The sequence below is a fragment of the Giraffa tippelskirchi genome, chromosome 10, assembly GCF_054371585.1.
Source record: "Giraffa tippelskirchi isolate mGirTip1 chromosome 10, T2T-mGirTip1v1.2.pri, whole genome shotgun sequence".
Classification (NCBI taxonomy): Eukaryota; Metazoa; Chordata; class Mammalia; order Artiodactyla; family Giraffidae; genus Giraffa; species Giraffa tippelskirchi.
The window spans coordinates 6,060,836-6,076,600 of NC_137284.1; the positions used below are offsets into that span (position 1 = coordinate 6,060,836).

Sequence of the window (15,765 nt, forward strand, 5' to 3'; positions counted from 1 at the left end):
CGCTGCCGCCCGGCCCGCGCCTGCCGGAAGCGTGGGTGACGTCATCCAGCGGCGCGTTTCCCCAGCCCCGCCCCCACACTGAAGCAGAAGCTGCGCGCGCGGAGCAGGTTTATTGAAAAACAGATAACAGGCGATCCCGGTGGCGGCTGGGTGGGCGTGGAAGCGCGGAGAAGGGGGCCAGGTTCAGGGTCCAGGCCCAGAACTCAGCCACTCGGACAGATTGGAAATTTCCTGCAGCCATAGCGCGTCCTGCGGGAGGAAAGGGAACCCGGGGTGAGGACCCCTCGGCCGTGGCCGGGTCCCCGCCCTCCCGACGCGGCCTTACCTCGGTTACCTCCAGGCCGCTCCCGGGGCCCGTCCTGCTTCTGCTAGAGGTCAGCGGGGCCGCGATGGGGGCCGCGGTGGGCTCCGCGCTGCACGAGGCGGCCTCTGACGGGCTCAGGGCCCCAGCAGAGAGGGAGGCCCGCGTCTCTTCCATGCCTTGACTGCCTCTCTTGAGCCTCTTGTTTTCTGTTTGCTCGCCGGTCCCTAGGAGAAAACAAGCCTGCTCATCTCACTCCCCTGTCCTGTGCTGGAAAGACCTTTGGGAAAAACCTGGGAGAAAGGAAGGAGTTAAGAGTCAGACTCTTAGCCCTCCCACCTCTGAACCCTTTGAGCTGGTCCTGTCCGCATTAAAACCCGGCAGCACCGCGTCTACAGGATCCGGCTGAGGCTGCACATTGGCTTCGGGGTCTCCCTGTCCCCCCCCCAGAGCCGGGCCCGGGAAGACATCTGGGATTGAACCGAGCCCTTACTTGGGGCTCGCGCCAAGTCGGTCACTTGACAACGTTCCTCGTGGAGTCTGCACCATCCAGCTCCTCTCTACCTGCCCCAAAGCCTGGCCTCACCTCTCTCCCCCTTTGTTGCTCAGGCTTCAGTAGGCAGTGCAAACTTTAAGTTTGCATCTATAGTGTTTGGATCTATAGCTTCTTCCTGAGCAGGTCCTGGGAACGTAGATCAACAAGCTGTTCCCTAGGTGCAGCTCACAGGTACTAGGAAGGGTGCAGTAGTGTGTACAAAGTCCAGGGGGTAAAACAGAAGGAAACTGTTAACCATCTCTGTAAGTGAAGAATGATTTCCTTGAGGAGATGTCTGAGCTGGGTTTTGAAGGATGAAGAGAAATAACGCTGGACTGACAACGTAGAGGAAGGGAATTCCAGGCTGAAAGAGGCAAACACGCAAAGGCATTAAGCAGTATCCTACATAAAATGCAAGATGGGGATTCAAGGTGATGAATCTGAATGGGTTAGTGGGAATCAGGGCAGGCTAAGAAATGGATTTTTATTTATAGGAAACCAGAAGGCAGTGAAGACTTTTAAACATGAGATAGATTGTTAATTTTGTATTTAAGAATGATCATTCGTCAAACATGTGGCTTAGAGTCAAGTTAGAGGAGGGAAGACCTCAAGAGCCCAGAAGTGAAGGCAGTGAGGATGGAGGAGTCAGAAGTATTGATAAGGCAGAATCGACAGGCCTTGGTGGTAGACTGGATGTGAAACATTAGAATGAGGGACATCTCACATGAATCTCGGGATTCTGATGTGAAAAACTGGATATGTCGACTGTGGTGCTATTAACCCTGACACAGACTAAAGAAAGAAGAGCTGATCTTGGGTGTGTGTGTAGAAGGCAAGATACCAGGAGAGAAGAAGTTGACCATATGGGCCCACCGTATGGAGCAGCCTAGTGAGCAGACAGGTCTCCATCTAAGGCTCAGGAGAGACCCGGACTGGTCATAACAACTGAGGAGTCTCGTTCCCAGAGGCAGGGGTCAGTGCCTGGGATGGAAGAGAGCAGCTAGGGAGGGGGTGAGGTGTGAGCACTGTTTGGGGGTGGCCAGAGGAAGCTAGTCGAAGAGAGAAGGTAAGAGATGAGAACCTGGTGCATCACAGTCTCACAGTGCCAAGTGCTGCAGATAGTCCAGGTATGATAAAGATAAATGCACAATCAATTTGGTAATTAAGAGGCCTTCCCAAACAAGAGACGTGCGGGTCAGAGGCAGGGGAAAAGCAGTGCCCTAGATTAGAGAGGGAAGGAAAGAGATGGGAACAGAGTGCAGCTTGCTGCTTTGAGAATCCTGATTGAGATGTGATGGAGGTAAGTGGAAGAAGTTCAAGATCATGGGAGATGTCCTTCTGAAGATGGACCTCCTGACGGAAGGAACTCAGAAAAGGAGTTGAAGGTACAGAAGGAATAACTGATGGCACAGAGAAAATAGGAGTAATGCCCCCTGGAGGGGTGGGTCCTGTGCTGATAAGGGTCTGGCAGTGGGTGGAGTACAAGTTGGGTGAGTTTATGGGAAAAAAAGAGATTAGTAAGTGAAGTAGGAGGCTAAATCAGGAGGTTGGGTAGAGGTTGGGTAGATTTTTAAAAGAAGGGAGTAGCCACTGAGGAGAAAGCCAGGAAGACTGGGAAGAACTGACAGACTGAAGGCTCTTCAGGGAATGGACCTGAGGCATCACACACTTGATTTTCTTCAGCATAGCTCCCAACGTGGGACACAGGACTGATGGCAACTACAGCTGCAGCTTTGTAAGGCAGAGTAGCTCAAACACTCTTCTGGGGGGTCCACCAAATCATAAACACTCAGTAGAGAAAGCATGGGCTTTAAGGGCAGCAGGCTGAAATTCAGATCTTCCTCCTGCTAAGTACACCAGTGTTCCCCACCCCAAAGCGTCACTGAAAGACTGGTCACTAAAAGCTTAGCATCTCCCTGGGTTCACAGAAGGTGCTGAATTAAATGTTAATTTCTTCCTTCTAAAGAAAGTGAAAGTGTTGCTCAGTCGTGTCCCACTCTGCAACCCCATGGACTGTACCCTGCCAGGCTCCTCTGTCCATGGGATTCTCCAGGCAAGAACACGAGTGAGTTGCCATTTCTCCTCCAGGGGATCTTCCTGACCTAGGGATTGAACCCGGGTCTCCCGAATTGCAGGCAGATTCTTTACCATCTGAGCCACCAGGGAAGCTCTCTTTCTTCTAAGGAAAGTACTTACTCTTTTGTCTTTTTAGTGCACAAATACTGAATTGTGTATGATGAATACCGAATTGTGTTTGGTGATACACTTCCATTCTTTTAAATCTCCAAATCTAAATTTATATGAGCTTTCACTGCAGGGTTCTTTTCAGGAGGAACAGCCCCCACAACATTTAAAATATAATTCAATAGAATGATTCAGAAACACATCTTAGGCCTTAGCATAGACACCACGCAATACGTAGCTGTTAGTCCGGAAAGAGTCTCACCAACAAAGCATGATGCTGAAGTCAGTCCCCCAGTTCCCACAAGCCTAGGCACTGTTTTTGTCTGACAGTACATCCCCACTGGTCTGGCTCTGTTAGCCAGACCAGGCTGCCTGGGCTCGAGTTCTGGCTCTGTCATTTACGAGCTGTGCGAACTCAGGTAGGTTTACTGACATCTCTGGGCCTCAGTTTCCTCATCTGTAAAATGAGGATAATAATAGTACCATAGTACCGTTTTGAGAATTAAGAGCATTACTATATATAATATGTTCGGAATTCAGACTAGTGCCTGGCTCCTGCACCATACAGGTTCAGGCACCAATGGCTATGATTCTTTTCACGCACACACCTGCTGCTGCAGGCCCTGAAGGCGGTTTAAGTGTTGGAGGGAGTAAAGACACTACAATCACTGCTACATCACACACACTCTCACCTCCCGTCATAACATTTATGGAGGTTGAGGGGGTGTCTGCACCTAGGAGCAGATTCCATAGCCCCAAACAGAGTAGTAACCCGAACCAGGGAGAGCCATAGTATCAACACAAATGACTGAAAAAAGACACAAAAGAACTGACTGAATTGAGGGCCTCACCCCATCATGTGCAGCTATCTGTAACTATACAAACAGAAATTTCTAGACCTACTGTACCAGCTTTCGGTACAACAGCCGCTGCCCCAGAATACCCTACTTGTGGTGGGAGCCAGCCAGATCCTGGAAGGACACTGCTGTGTAAGACGCAGTCTGAAATTCTGAAGTCACGTTTTTTACTTCCCAGCTTTGATCCAGGGCTCACCTGAAAAGCTGAAATCCTACCTGCAAGGAGCTCCAGGCTGCTGTTCTCATGTGCCTCCTCTGTGTTCTGCTCAGCCTCATTTTTCTCTGGCAGCAGCTGCTTAAAAAATTAGAAATCCTAAGTGAGTTCTGCAGAAGCATGAACAAGCCCCAGTGAGATCACGTGCCTGGTGGCTTTGTGGACCCCACAGGGCTTCCCTCCCTCACCTGGAACCCTCTCTTCCTCCTGGCTCATGTGAACCGCCTCCCCAGCTCCCACCATCAAGGCTTCCTTCTTCCTTCGGAGCCTTGGCAGCTGACTCCAGGCATTCTCTGAGGTCCAGTCACTCATCTGCTATCTGCTCTACTCCTTGGGCTCTGAAATAGGTACTGCATGCCCCTTTTCATCATTTTATGTATTTATGTCCATTTTCTACATCTTAAATTCCTTGAAAAGTAAGGAAATGGCAATCCACTCCAGTATTCTTGCCTGGAAAATCCCATGGACAGAGGAGCCTGGTAGAGTCGGACACGACTGAGCGACTTCACTTTCATCATGTCTGTATCTCTTTTAAAGCTAGCATAGTGCCTTGCACAGGGTAAGTGCTAAACGAATGACCGACTGAGGTCAAACATGGGAAGCCACAGGGCACATTTTATAGTCTTGTACAGCCTTTCAGAGCCCTGCTATTTGGTTCAATTTGGACTGAGAAACAAAGGTCAGAACCCAATCCTTTGAGCTACTTGTTTTTCAATACAAGTATATAAAAACAGGGATCCTCTGCATCAAAATTAAAAACTTTTGTGCTTCAAGGGACACTTAAAGGGAAGTGAAAAGTCAACGCACAAGAATGGGAGAAAATATTTGAAGATCATATCTGATAAGGGACTTCTATCCAGAATAAAGAACTCCTAGTTCAACTGTAAAATAACAACCTAATTAAAAAATGGGTTTGACAAAATATGAATCGACATTTCTCCAAAGAGAGGTAAATGGCCAATAAGCACATGAAAAGATGCTCAACATTATTGTTCTTTAGGGATATGCAGATCAAAGCCACTATGAGGTACCACTTCATGCCCAGTGTGATGGTAGTAGTAATAGTAATAATAGATAACTATTGATAAGGATGTGGAAAAATTGGAACCATTATACAGTGCTGGTGGGAAAGTAAAATAATGCAGCCAGATGGGAAAACAGTTTTGAGTTATCATGAAAAAGTGAAAAAAGTGTTAGTCGCTCAGTTGTGTCTTGACTCTGCAACTGCATGAACTGTAGCCCACCAGGCTCCTTGGTCCATGGAATTCTCCAGGCAAGGATACTGGAGTGGGTAGCCATTTCCTTCTCCAGGGGATCTTCCCGACCCAGGTATCAAACCCACGTCTCCTGCACTACAGGCAGATTCTTTATTGTCTGAGCCACCAGGTTATCATACGACCTAGTAATTCTCCTCCTGGCTATCTACTAAACAATTATAAACATATGTCTACACACAAAAAATGTTTACAGCAGCATTATTCATAATAGACAAAAAGTGGAAATAACATGTCCATCAGCTGATGAATGGATTTTAAAATGCGGTATATCCATACAATGGACTATTACTCAACCGTAAAAAGGAACAAAGTATTGTTACCTGTTACAATGTGGATGATGAGCCTTGAAAACATTACACCAAGTGAAAAAAGCCAGACACAAAAATCCACTCATTGTACAATTCCATTTATATGAAATACCCAGTATAGGTAAATCCATTGAGAGGAAAATAAATTAGCTGTTGCCAGGGGACAGGAGATAGGAGAATTGAGACTGACTACAAATTAGATACAGTTTATCATTTTTTTTTTTGGTATGATGAAGATGTTCTGGAATTTAGTGGTTATGGTTGGAAAACACAGTGAATATACTTAAAACCACCAAACCACTGCATTTGTATAAATGGTAAATTTTATAGTATGTGAATTATAACTCAATAAAAATGCATTCCATCATATATTGTTTACTAAAGCAAGTTTTAATTTTTAAGTCATTATACTCTAAGGAACATAGAAGAGTTAAAGATGGCTTTAAAGATGTGAAAAAAGAAATAGTATTAGGAAAATTTCCAAACATTTTTTTCCTTCTTTGAAAGAAAGCTTATTCTTCTACTTCACTCCAGTCTAGAGAATCTCATGTAATAGACAAACTTTTATCTTATCTTGAAACTGGTCACACCAAAGAAATACCTAAATTCAGATTTTAATCTCAGAGTTCCAGGGGAACCTTGCACACCTCCCATTCATCATCAGTTCCCCAGGTGAGACAGCCCTCTCCACAGGAGACCTCCTTGAATTTAACACTCTATCAGACATTATTCTGATCTACCACCAGGAAATGATACCTTTCCTTAGAAAGTTCTTCCTGCTACTGCTCCTACTTATTCTGGGTTTAAATTTTTAGTCCCCACACTCAAATGTGACAGTTAGCCCAAGATTACTGTCTTGTCTCATGGCCCACTGTCCTCTGTTTCAACACCGAGGCTTAAAATCTCCACTCCTGGAGTGACCTTTCCACAAATATCTTCTATAAAACTCTAAATATTCTTTCATTTCTTCCATTTCTCCATAAACTATACAATAGCCATAGATGGTTTCATTCTATATTACTCAAGAGGTCAGTTATTCTACTTCACCTGCTTAGAAGTGGAAACTGAGGGACTGGTCCAGAGGTAAAAGAATTGGACCCAGCATCATTGTTCTTGTAGTTTTTAGCTAGAGCCACTAGGTGCCACTCGTGTGCCAGTAACAAGCTATCACTAAATGGCCATCAGAGGGAGCTGGTAATGATCTTGAGTAAAGAAGTATGGATTCTACTTGATGCCTTTGGTCACTGTTCATCTTCCCAGGGCTTGTGATCCAGTCCTATATGATAAAAATGTTACTAGGCTTCAGATCTAGGAGCCCTCATTATAAATCCTAGACTTGCCATTTAGGGATTTCCTGGTGGCTCAGAGGATAAGGTGTCTACCTGCAATGCCGGAGACCTGGGTTTGATCCCTGTGCCATTTACTGACTGTGATTCTGGGCAAATTAGAAAAGTTGTCTAACCAGTTTCTTCATCTATAAAATGGGAAAACTACAACCTACCTCATAGGATTTTTGTGGAGACTAAAGTGGAAATCTTGGCACAGATTAGGGATTCAATAAATATTCCCTCCTTCCAAGATCTATGACTACTGTGTAAGACTAGCCATCTGCCAAGTTTACTGGGTTATGAGTGGCCCTGAGACTATAAGCCATCACTATAGCAACACAAAGGGACAAAGGAGGTCAGATCATCTCCTTTTCAGATCTCACTGGGTTATCAGGGAGGCCCGAGCAAAAGGACTTCCCAGGCTGGAACACTTTTAGATCCTGCCCATTTCCCAGGTCCCATGATAATGCCACACACCTTACCCTTGACCTATGCCTAGAAACCTGACACTGCGGATGGCTGTAGTGAATTGAGTAGTGGCTCCCTCAAAGATATGTTCAAGTCTTGACCACCAGTACTTGTGAATGTGACCTTACTTGGAAAAAGAGTCTTTGACAGTGTAATTAAGGATCTCAAGATAAGATCATTGTGGATTTACAGAGTGCCCCAAGTCCAATGATAGGATATCAGAGAAAGGCAGAGGGATATTTGAGAGACAAAGAGGAACAGCCATATGGAGTTATGTGACCACAAGTCAATGAACATCTGGGGCCACCAGAGCTGGAAGGGGTAAGGAGGGATTCTCCCCTAGAGCCAAGGGAGGGAGCATGGTCCTGCCAACACCTTGTTTCAGACTTCTGGACTCCAGAACTGAGAGATAATAAATTCCTCTTGTTTTTAAGTTACCAAATTTATGGTAATTTGTTACAACATCCATGGGAAACTGATACAATGGGTAATAGCCTTTATTTGCTCAAGTTGTGGGCAGCAGTTTCCCAAGTTGTAGGGAAACCAGAAAGAGTATTTGCAGTGAGCCAGCTGGTGCATTTTTAGGAAGGTGCTTCCTAGCTGGGATGTACAGCCAAGAAAACACAGTGTGGTGAAGGCAGCACTTATAGGGGCTTCCCTGTTACAAAGCAGAGGAGGACGGGCAAATCCATGAGAAGCTGTGGTCTCTGGGTGCCTAGGTGTCTAAACCTCCCCATCTGACCAGGCAAACAGAAGTAGGAGAGGGAGACAAGCAGAAGAGGTGTTACTGTCTCAGAAACAGTGTCTGTAATTTGTTTACAGCAACTTTACTGAGCTATAACTTGCATACAAATAATAAATTGCATCTTTATAAAATACAATTTGATAAGTTCTGGCATATGTATTAATACATATGAAACATCACTATATCAAGATAATGAGCATATCCATCACCCTGAAAAGTTTCTTCTACCCTTCATAACTCCTCACTTCCTCCAACTCCTATACCTCCCATCTGTAAACAACCACTGGTCTGTAACTATACAGTAATTGGCATTTTATAGAATTGTATATAAATTCAGTCAAGCACTATGTACTCTTGTATTTTCAGGTTTTTTCATTTAGCATGGCTGTTTAGAGATTCATCCCACCTATTGTGTATCAAAAGTTCATTCCTTTTATTGTTGAGTAGTATTCCATTGAATGGATATGCCACAGTTTGTTTATTCCTTTACCTGTTGACACTGGCTCGTTCTCAGTTTGAGGCTATTACACATATGGTAGATGTGCCATCAACACTGGTGCAGACATTTCTGTGTGGACATATGCTTTCATTTCTCTTGGGTAAACACCTAGAAGTAGAATGGCTAGGTTGTGCAGTAAGTGTATATATACCTTTTAAAGAAACTGCCAAACTGTTCTTCAAAGTGGCAGTTTCATTTTTCATTCCTACAATTAGGGTGTAACAGTTCCAGTTCCTGCACATCCTTGCCAGCACCTGGGATGGTCAGTCTTCTTATTCTAAGTACATGTGAAATGTTACTGATTTGTGGATTTGATTTGCACTTCCCTAAGGCAGAGGAACCAGAGATCAAATTGCCAACATCCAATGGATCATCGAAAAAGCAAGAGAGTTCCAAAAAAACATCTATTTCTGCTTTATTGACTATGCCAAAGCCTTTGACTGTGTGGATCACAATAAACTGTGGAAAATTCTGAAAGAGATGGGAATACCAGACCACCTCACCTGTCTCTTGAGAAACCTGTATGCAGGTCAGGAAGCAACAGTTAGAACTGGACATGGAACAACAGACTGGTTCCAGATAGGAAAAGGAGTACGTCAAGGCTGTATATTGTCACCCTGCTTATTTAACTTATATGCAGAGTACATCATGAGAAACGCTGGGCTGGAGGAAGCACAAGCTGGAATCAAGATTGCCAGGAGAAATACCAATAACCTCAGATATGCAGATGACACCACCCTTATGGCAGAAAGTGAAGAACTAAAGAGCTTCTTGATGAAAGTGAAAGAGGAGAGTGAAAACGTTGGCTTAAAGCTCAATGTTCAGAAAACTAAGATCATGGCATCTGGTCCCATCACTTCATGGGAAATAGATGGGGAAACAGTGGAAACAGTGTCAGACTTTATTTTGGGGGGCTCCAAAATCACTGCTGATGGTGATTGCAGCCATGAAATTAAAAGACGCTTACTCCTTGGAAGGAAGGTTATGGCCAACCTAGATAGCATATTTAAAAGCAGAGACATTACTTTGCCAACAAAAGTCTGTCTAGTCAAGGCTATGGTTTTTCCAGTGGTCATGTATGGATGTGACAGTTGGACGGTGAAGAAAGCTGAGCACCACAGAATTGATGCTTTTGAACTGTGGTGTTGGAGAAGACTCTTGAGAGTCCCTTGGACTGCAAGGAGATCCAATCAATCCATCCTAAAGGAGATCAGTCCTGGGTGTTCACTGGAAGGACTGATGTTGAAGCTGAAACTCCAATATTTTGGCCACCTCACGCGAAGAGTTGACTCATTGGAAAAGACCCTGATGCTGGGTGGGATTGGGGGCAGGAGGACAAGGGGACGACAGAGGATGAGATGGTTGGATGGCATCACTGACTCGACGGACATGGGTTTGGGTAGTCTCCGGGAGTTGGTGGTGGACAGAGAGGCCTGGCGTGCTGCGGTTCATGGGGTCACAAAGAGTCGGACACGACTGAGCAACTGAACTGAACTGAATGACTAATAATGTTGAGCATATTTTTGTATGTTTATTTGCTATTGTATATCTTGTTTTGTAAAATGTGTGTTCAAATATTTTGCCAATTAAACAAATTGGGTTGCTTATTTTCTTACTATTGAGCTTTGAGAGTTTTAAAATAATCTGAATATGATGGTAAGATTTTTAACTAAAAATTCAACTTCTTTAATAGTATAAAGCTACCAGGTATAGAAGCTATTTCTTGAGTGAATTTTGGTAATTTATATCTTTCAAGGAAATTTCCATTTAATCTAAATTGTCAAATTTAGTGCAGTATTCATAATATTCCCTGATAATTCTTTTAATATTTGACGCCACCTCTCTAATTTCTGGTATCAGTGGCAATTTGTGTCTTCTCTCTTATTAATCATCTTTCTCAATGAATCACCTTTATGTTTCATTGATTTTTTTTCTTTATTGTTTTTCTGGTTTACTGACTTCCACTCTAATCTTTATTATTTCATACTTTTCTTTATGTTTAATTTGCTCTTCTTATTCTGGTTGAAGTTGGAAGCTTAACTGTATGTCATTGTGTCCTTATTTCATATTTGTTTTTAATGACACTTTTGTTGGGCAAAGAATCCTAGATTGACAGGTTATTTTTTTCAGTATTATAGCTTCATTTTCTTCTAGCTTATACAGTTTATGATGAGAAACTTGCTGTAACCCTTATCTTTGTAACAAAAGAAGGGTTTTGGTGTTTTGTTCTTGGAGTTTTTCTGGTCTCTGTTTTTAAGATTTTCTTTTTACCACTGGTTTCAACCAATCTGATTATGATGTACCTTGGTGTAGTTTTCCTTGTTTCTTGGGCTTGGTTTACGATTCTTGGATTTGTATAATTTATACATTTCATCGAATTTGGAAACATTTCTGCCACTATTTCTTCGAACGTATTTTCTGCCTCTGCTGCTTCTTCAGATTCTCTAATCACACACGAGTTAGGCTGTATAGGGTCACCCTGTAACGCACAGACGTTTAACGTTCTAGTATCATTGTTTTACCCTCTGTGTTCAGGTTCAGTTTCTACTGCTGTTTTTCCTTAAGGAACATGCCATTGATGCTAGTGGTGTAGTCAGTATAATTTTCACCTTGGAGACATTAGCTTTCACCTTAGAATTTGTTTGGGGCCTTTTTTACACCATTCATATCTCTAACTAATATGTTCAACCTTTTCTCTAGTTTCCTGAACATATGGAATACAATTATAAGAATAACTGGTTTTTTACTAATTTTATCTTGCATGTCAGTTCTGGATCAGTTTTGACTGACTGATCAATCAACTGAGTTTTCTCTTCATTGTGGGCTGTATTTTCCAGCTTCATGGCATGCTTGTTAATTTTTTTATTAGATTCAAGGCGGTATGAATATTATCTTGGTGGGTGCTGGATATTTTTGTATTCTTATATTCTTTCTTTAAAAATACATTTATTTAGCTGCGTGGGGTCTTAGTTGCAGCATGTGGGATCTTCCTGTGGTACATGGGCTCTCTCAGTACTTGTGGCGCATGGGCTCCAGAGCACACGGGCCTCAGCAGTTGTGGCACTTGGGCTCTCTAGTTGTGGCACAGGCTCTGGAGCACACATGGGCTTGGTAGCTGCAGCAGGGGCGTTTATTTGCTCTGTGGCATGAGGGTTCTGAGTTCCCTGACCAGGGATTGAACCCGATTCCCCTGCATTGCAAGGCAGATTCCTAATCAATGGACCATCAGGGAAGTCACCCTTATAAATATTTTTGAACTTTTCTCTGAAATGCCACTGAATTAGTTGGAAACCACTTGATCCTTTTAGGTCTTGCTTCTGGTTTTTGAGCTTTGTTAGGCAGAACCAAGGAGTGTTTATTGTAGATGTAATTTTTCTCCATTTCTGAGGCAAGACTATTCTTGGCATTTTACCTGTGTGCTAAGTTGCTTCAGTTGTGTCGGACTCTTTGTGACCCCATGGACTGTAGCCTGCCAGGCTCCTCTGTCCATGGGATTTCCCAGGCAAGAATACTGGAGTGGGTTGCCACCCCCTTCTCCAGGGGACTTTCCCAACCCAGCAATCTCCTGTGAGAGAACCCACATCTTCTGTGTCTCCTGCATTGCAGGCAGTTTCTTTACCACTGAGCCACCAGGGAAGCCCAGTATCTTACCTGGTGCTCCATAAATTATTAGACTTTCCTCTCTGGTTGATGGGAATAGGCACTATTCCTAGCCCTGTGTAAGCTTTGCTTATTGTTCCTTCTAATCCTTCTGCTTTTGAACTGTGGTGTTGGAGAAGACTCTTGAGAGTCCCTTGGACTGCCAGGAGATCCAACCAGTCCATCCTAAAGCAGATCAGTCCTAGATGTTCACTGGAAGGACTAATGTTGAAGCTGAAACTCCAATACTTTGGCCACCTCATGCGAAGAGTTGACTCATTGGAAAAGACCCTGATGCTGGGAAGGATTGGAGGCAGGAGGAGAAGGGGACGACAGAGGATGAGATGGCTGGATGGCATCACCGACTAGATGGACAAGAGTCTGGGTAAACTCCGGGAGTTGGTGATGGACAGGGAGGCCTGGTGTGCTGCGATTCATGGGGTCGCAAAGAGTCGGACACGACTGAGCGACTGAACTGAACTGAATCCTTCTGAGTGGTTCTTTACCTGGACAGTTTTTTCACATGAATGAACTGATCAGTAGTCAACTGAATATTAAAGAGAGGAACCTCAGTGAGCTCTCTCTTCTCTGCTACTCTACCCTGAAAACTTGAGCTGCCTTGGCATCCCTGGATTCCCAGCTTCATCTACTCAACACAGGGAGACGACTGAGCTCTGCCTGGATTCCCTCTCCCTGTTCCATGGCCTTTGTACTTTGTCTAGGTGGTGTGTGAAGGCAGTCATAAAGCTCAATTCATTTGCTTTCCGTCTCTCAAGAATGACTATCCCATCCATTTTCTGAGGTCCAGTGTCTTCAGAACCATTGTTTCATATGTTGTATTTTTTGTTACTGTCCAGATTTTTGGTTGTTTCAGGCAAGAGGGTAAATCTGGTCCCTGTTACTCTATCTTGGCCAAACGCCACAGCATAATCATTTCCCCCTTAATCTCTTTTATTTACTCATCTTATACTTCAATTCCAAAAAAGTCAATACTGCTGATTGTTGCCAAGAAAGTCAGAAAGGTGGGCTTCAGCTTGAACACTACTACTACCTACACCTAGAATAAGGAAACATATAAAATATCCCAAATATGATTTCTCTTCACTCATTAGAGGAGCCAGTAACTATTTGACCCCCATGAGGGCAGAGATGTCAACTAATATAATTCTGTATCTCTGGTATCCAAAAAGGTGAACAGATAAAAGTATGTTTTTTATTTGGCAAAACTAAACATAAGAATTCCATCATATCATCATCATCATAAAAGTAGCTATGTGCTAGTAGTTCACATAATTCTCTTATTCAGACCTTACAACAATCATTTTAGGTATGCATCATTTTTATTTTACTGCTACAGAAACTGAGAGTTGGAATAAATAGCTTCTATAATAATACCATGCAACTAGGTAGTGGCAGATGGAATTCAAGTGACAATGCTAATCATGCTCTTAACCTCTATGTAACACTATGTTCTATGAAGTTTTTCTAAACTACAGGCTTCCTTGCTCAAAGGCTACCCTCGGATTGTGCAGTCTAAAGCAGTATACCCAACCCCTGTGTATTCAGGTTTCTCATATATCAACATGGGCGATTTTAACCAAAGTACTGATCATTACTTTACACTTACCTGCTTCACCTCATGTGAGCAGTGGTAAAGAAATCGGTGCTGGGTGACCTCATGAAATGATTTATGCAGCTTGGTCCCAAATTCCTGTGTGTCAGCTGCCTAAAAAGGGCCAGAGATAGAACATGTTGAGTTCCAGTACTGGCAACCAAAGGGTGAGTACCCACAGGAAGTTTATATGGGGAGAGGATGAGACAGTTAGAAAGGCAAACCAATGACATCCTTCATGTTGTGTTAGAAGCTTCCTTAGTTCCTATGGACACAGGGTAAGCAGAAGGAAGGTCTGGGATACTTGACATGAGATAGGCAGTTGCAGCTCCTATATATCTTCCAAATTCTGTTACCTAAGCGGGATCGATCACACAAGGTCTTTGTTCTCCTATCTCTATAGGAGATTATATATCCCAGAGAGCCATCTGTTTGTGAAGAGGTTATATAAACTGCTTTCCTCTAAAACAAGTTCCAAGAGAGCAAAGGTATCTACTGAATAACTAAGGCTGATATAGGAACTTTTTCCCCAGATAAATCTTTCAGGGAGGAAAGGAACAGTAATATAGTTTGCGTCTATAAGGAATGGGTAACAGCCTCAACTTTAGTACAGAACTGTAGGATATTAGAGTTAAAGGGGACCTGAGTAGTCACCTAATACAACACACTGTTATAGATGAGAAAACTGAAATTCAAACAGGAGAGGTGACCTACCTAAGATCTCACAGCCAGTTAGTATGAAAGTTGGGCTAACTTTAGGATTGCCAGTATAGTGTCCTTCTCAATACCTTGTGCTACTCACATGACCCAGAAAGTTGAAGCTGTGAAAAGATGCACTAGATTATAAAGGTGTTATACACTTTGACCGAATAACTCCATTTATAGAAATTTTTTCTAGGAAACGATTCAAAAGAAGCAAGATATCACATACAGGTATTAACTGAACTATTTATTGGAAGAAAGAATGTAAACAACTTAAATGTCTGTCAGTAGGGAAATGGTTTATTAAATTATATCAAACCAACACAGTGCAACTGGTCAAACAGGAGATGGCAAGAGTGAATGTCGACATTCTAGGAATCAGCAAACTAAAATGGACTGGAATGGGTGAATTTAACTCAGATGACCATTTTATCTACTACTGTGGGCAGGAATCCCTTAGAAGAAATGGAGTAGCCATCACAGTCAACAAACGAGTCCGAAATGCAGTACTTGGATGCAATCTCAAAAACAACAGAATGATCTCTGTTCGTTTCCAAGGCAAACCATTCAACATCACAGTAATCCAACTCTATGCCCCGACCAGTAACGCTGAAGAAGCTGAAGTTGAACGGTTCTATGAAGACCTACAAGACCTTTTGGAACTAACACCCAAAAAGATGTCCTTTTCATTATAGGGGACTGGAATGCAAAAGTAGGAAGTCAGGAAACACCTGGAGTAACAGGCAAATTTGGCCTTGGAGTACAGAATGAAGCAGGGCAAAGGCTAATAGAGTTTTGCCAAGAGAACGCACTGGTCATAGCAACCACCCTCTTCCAACAACACAAGAGAAGACTTTACACATGGACATCACCAGATGGCCAACACCAAAATCAGACTGATTATATTCTTTGCAGCCAAAGATGGAGAAGCTCTATACAGTCAGGAAAAACAAGACTGGAAGCTGCCTGTGGCTCAGATCATGAACTCCTTATTGCCAAATTCAGACTGAAATTGAAGAAAGTGGGGAAAACCACTAAACCATGACCAGCTATGACCTAAATCAAATCCCTTATGATTATACAGTGGAAGTGACAA

The 15,765-nt window shown here is 43.2% G+C and overlaps 1 protein-coding gene and 1 long non-coding RNA gene across 51 annotated transcripts in view; one reads left to right on the forward strand and one right to left on the reverse strand.

Annotated features, from left to right (window-relative positions):
• Positions 1-43: 43 nt before the first annotated feature.
• LOC145522888 (uncharacterized) lies at positions 44-10,321 on the forward strand. Its single transcript, XR_014066232.1, has 3 exons — positions 44-2,221; positions 2,803-2,901; positions 9,048-10,321. It is a non-coding gene; the product is annotated as an uncharacterized LOC145522888 (long non-coding RNA).
• TOP6BL (TOP6B like initiator of meiotic double strand breaks) overlaps positions 92-15,765 on the reverse strand; it is a 104,123-nt gene continuing 88,449 nt past the window's right edge. For 21 of the 50 annotated variants that reach the window (XM_081532038.1, XM_081532043.1, XM_081532042.1 and 18 more), the window contains 4 exons: positions 13,983-14,081; positions 4,094-4,169; positions 326-528; positions 92-249 (listed from right to left, as the gene is read on the reverse strand). In XM_081532038.1, coding sequence (XP_081388164.1) covers positions 184-249; positions 326-528; positions 4,094-4,169; positions 13,983-14,081 — 444 coding nt within the window. In that variant the 3' untranslated portion in view covers positions 92-183. Of the gene's footprint in view, positions 250-325; positions 595-4,093; positions 4,173-13,982; positions 14,082-15,765 lie in introns of all 50 variants that reach the window. The other 29 variants (XM_081532039.1, XM_081532049.1, XM_081532051.1 and 26 more) reach the window with 5 other exon arrangements.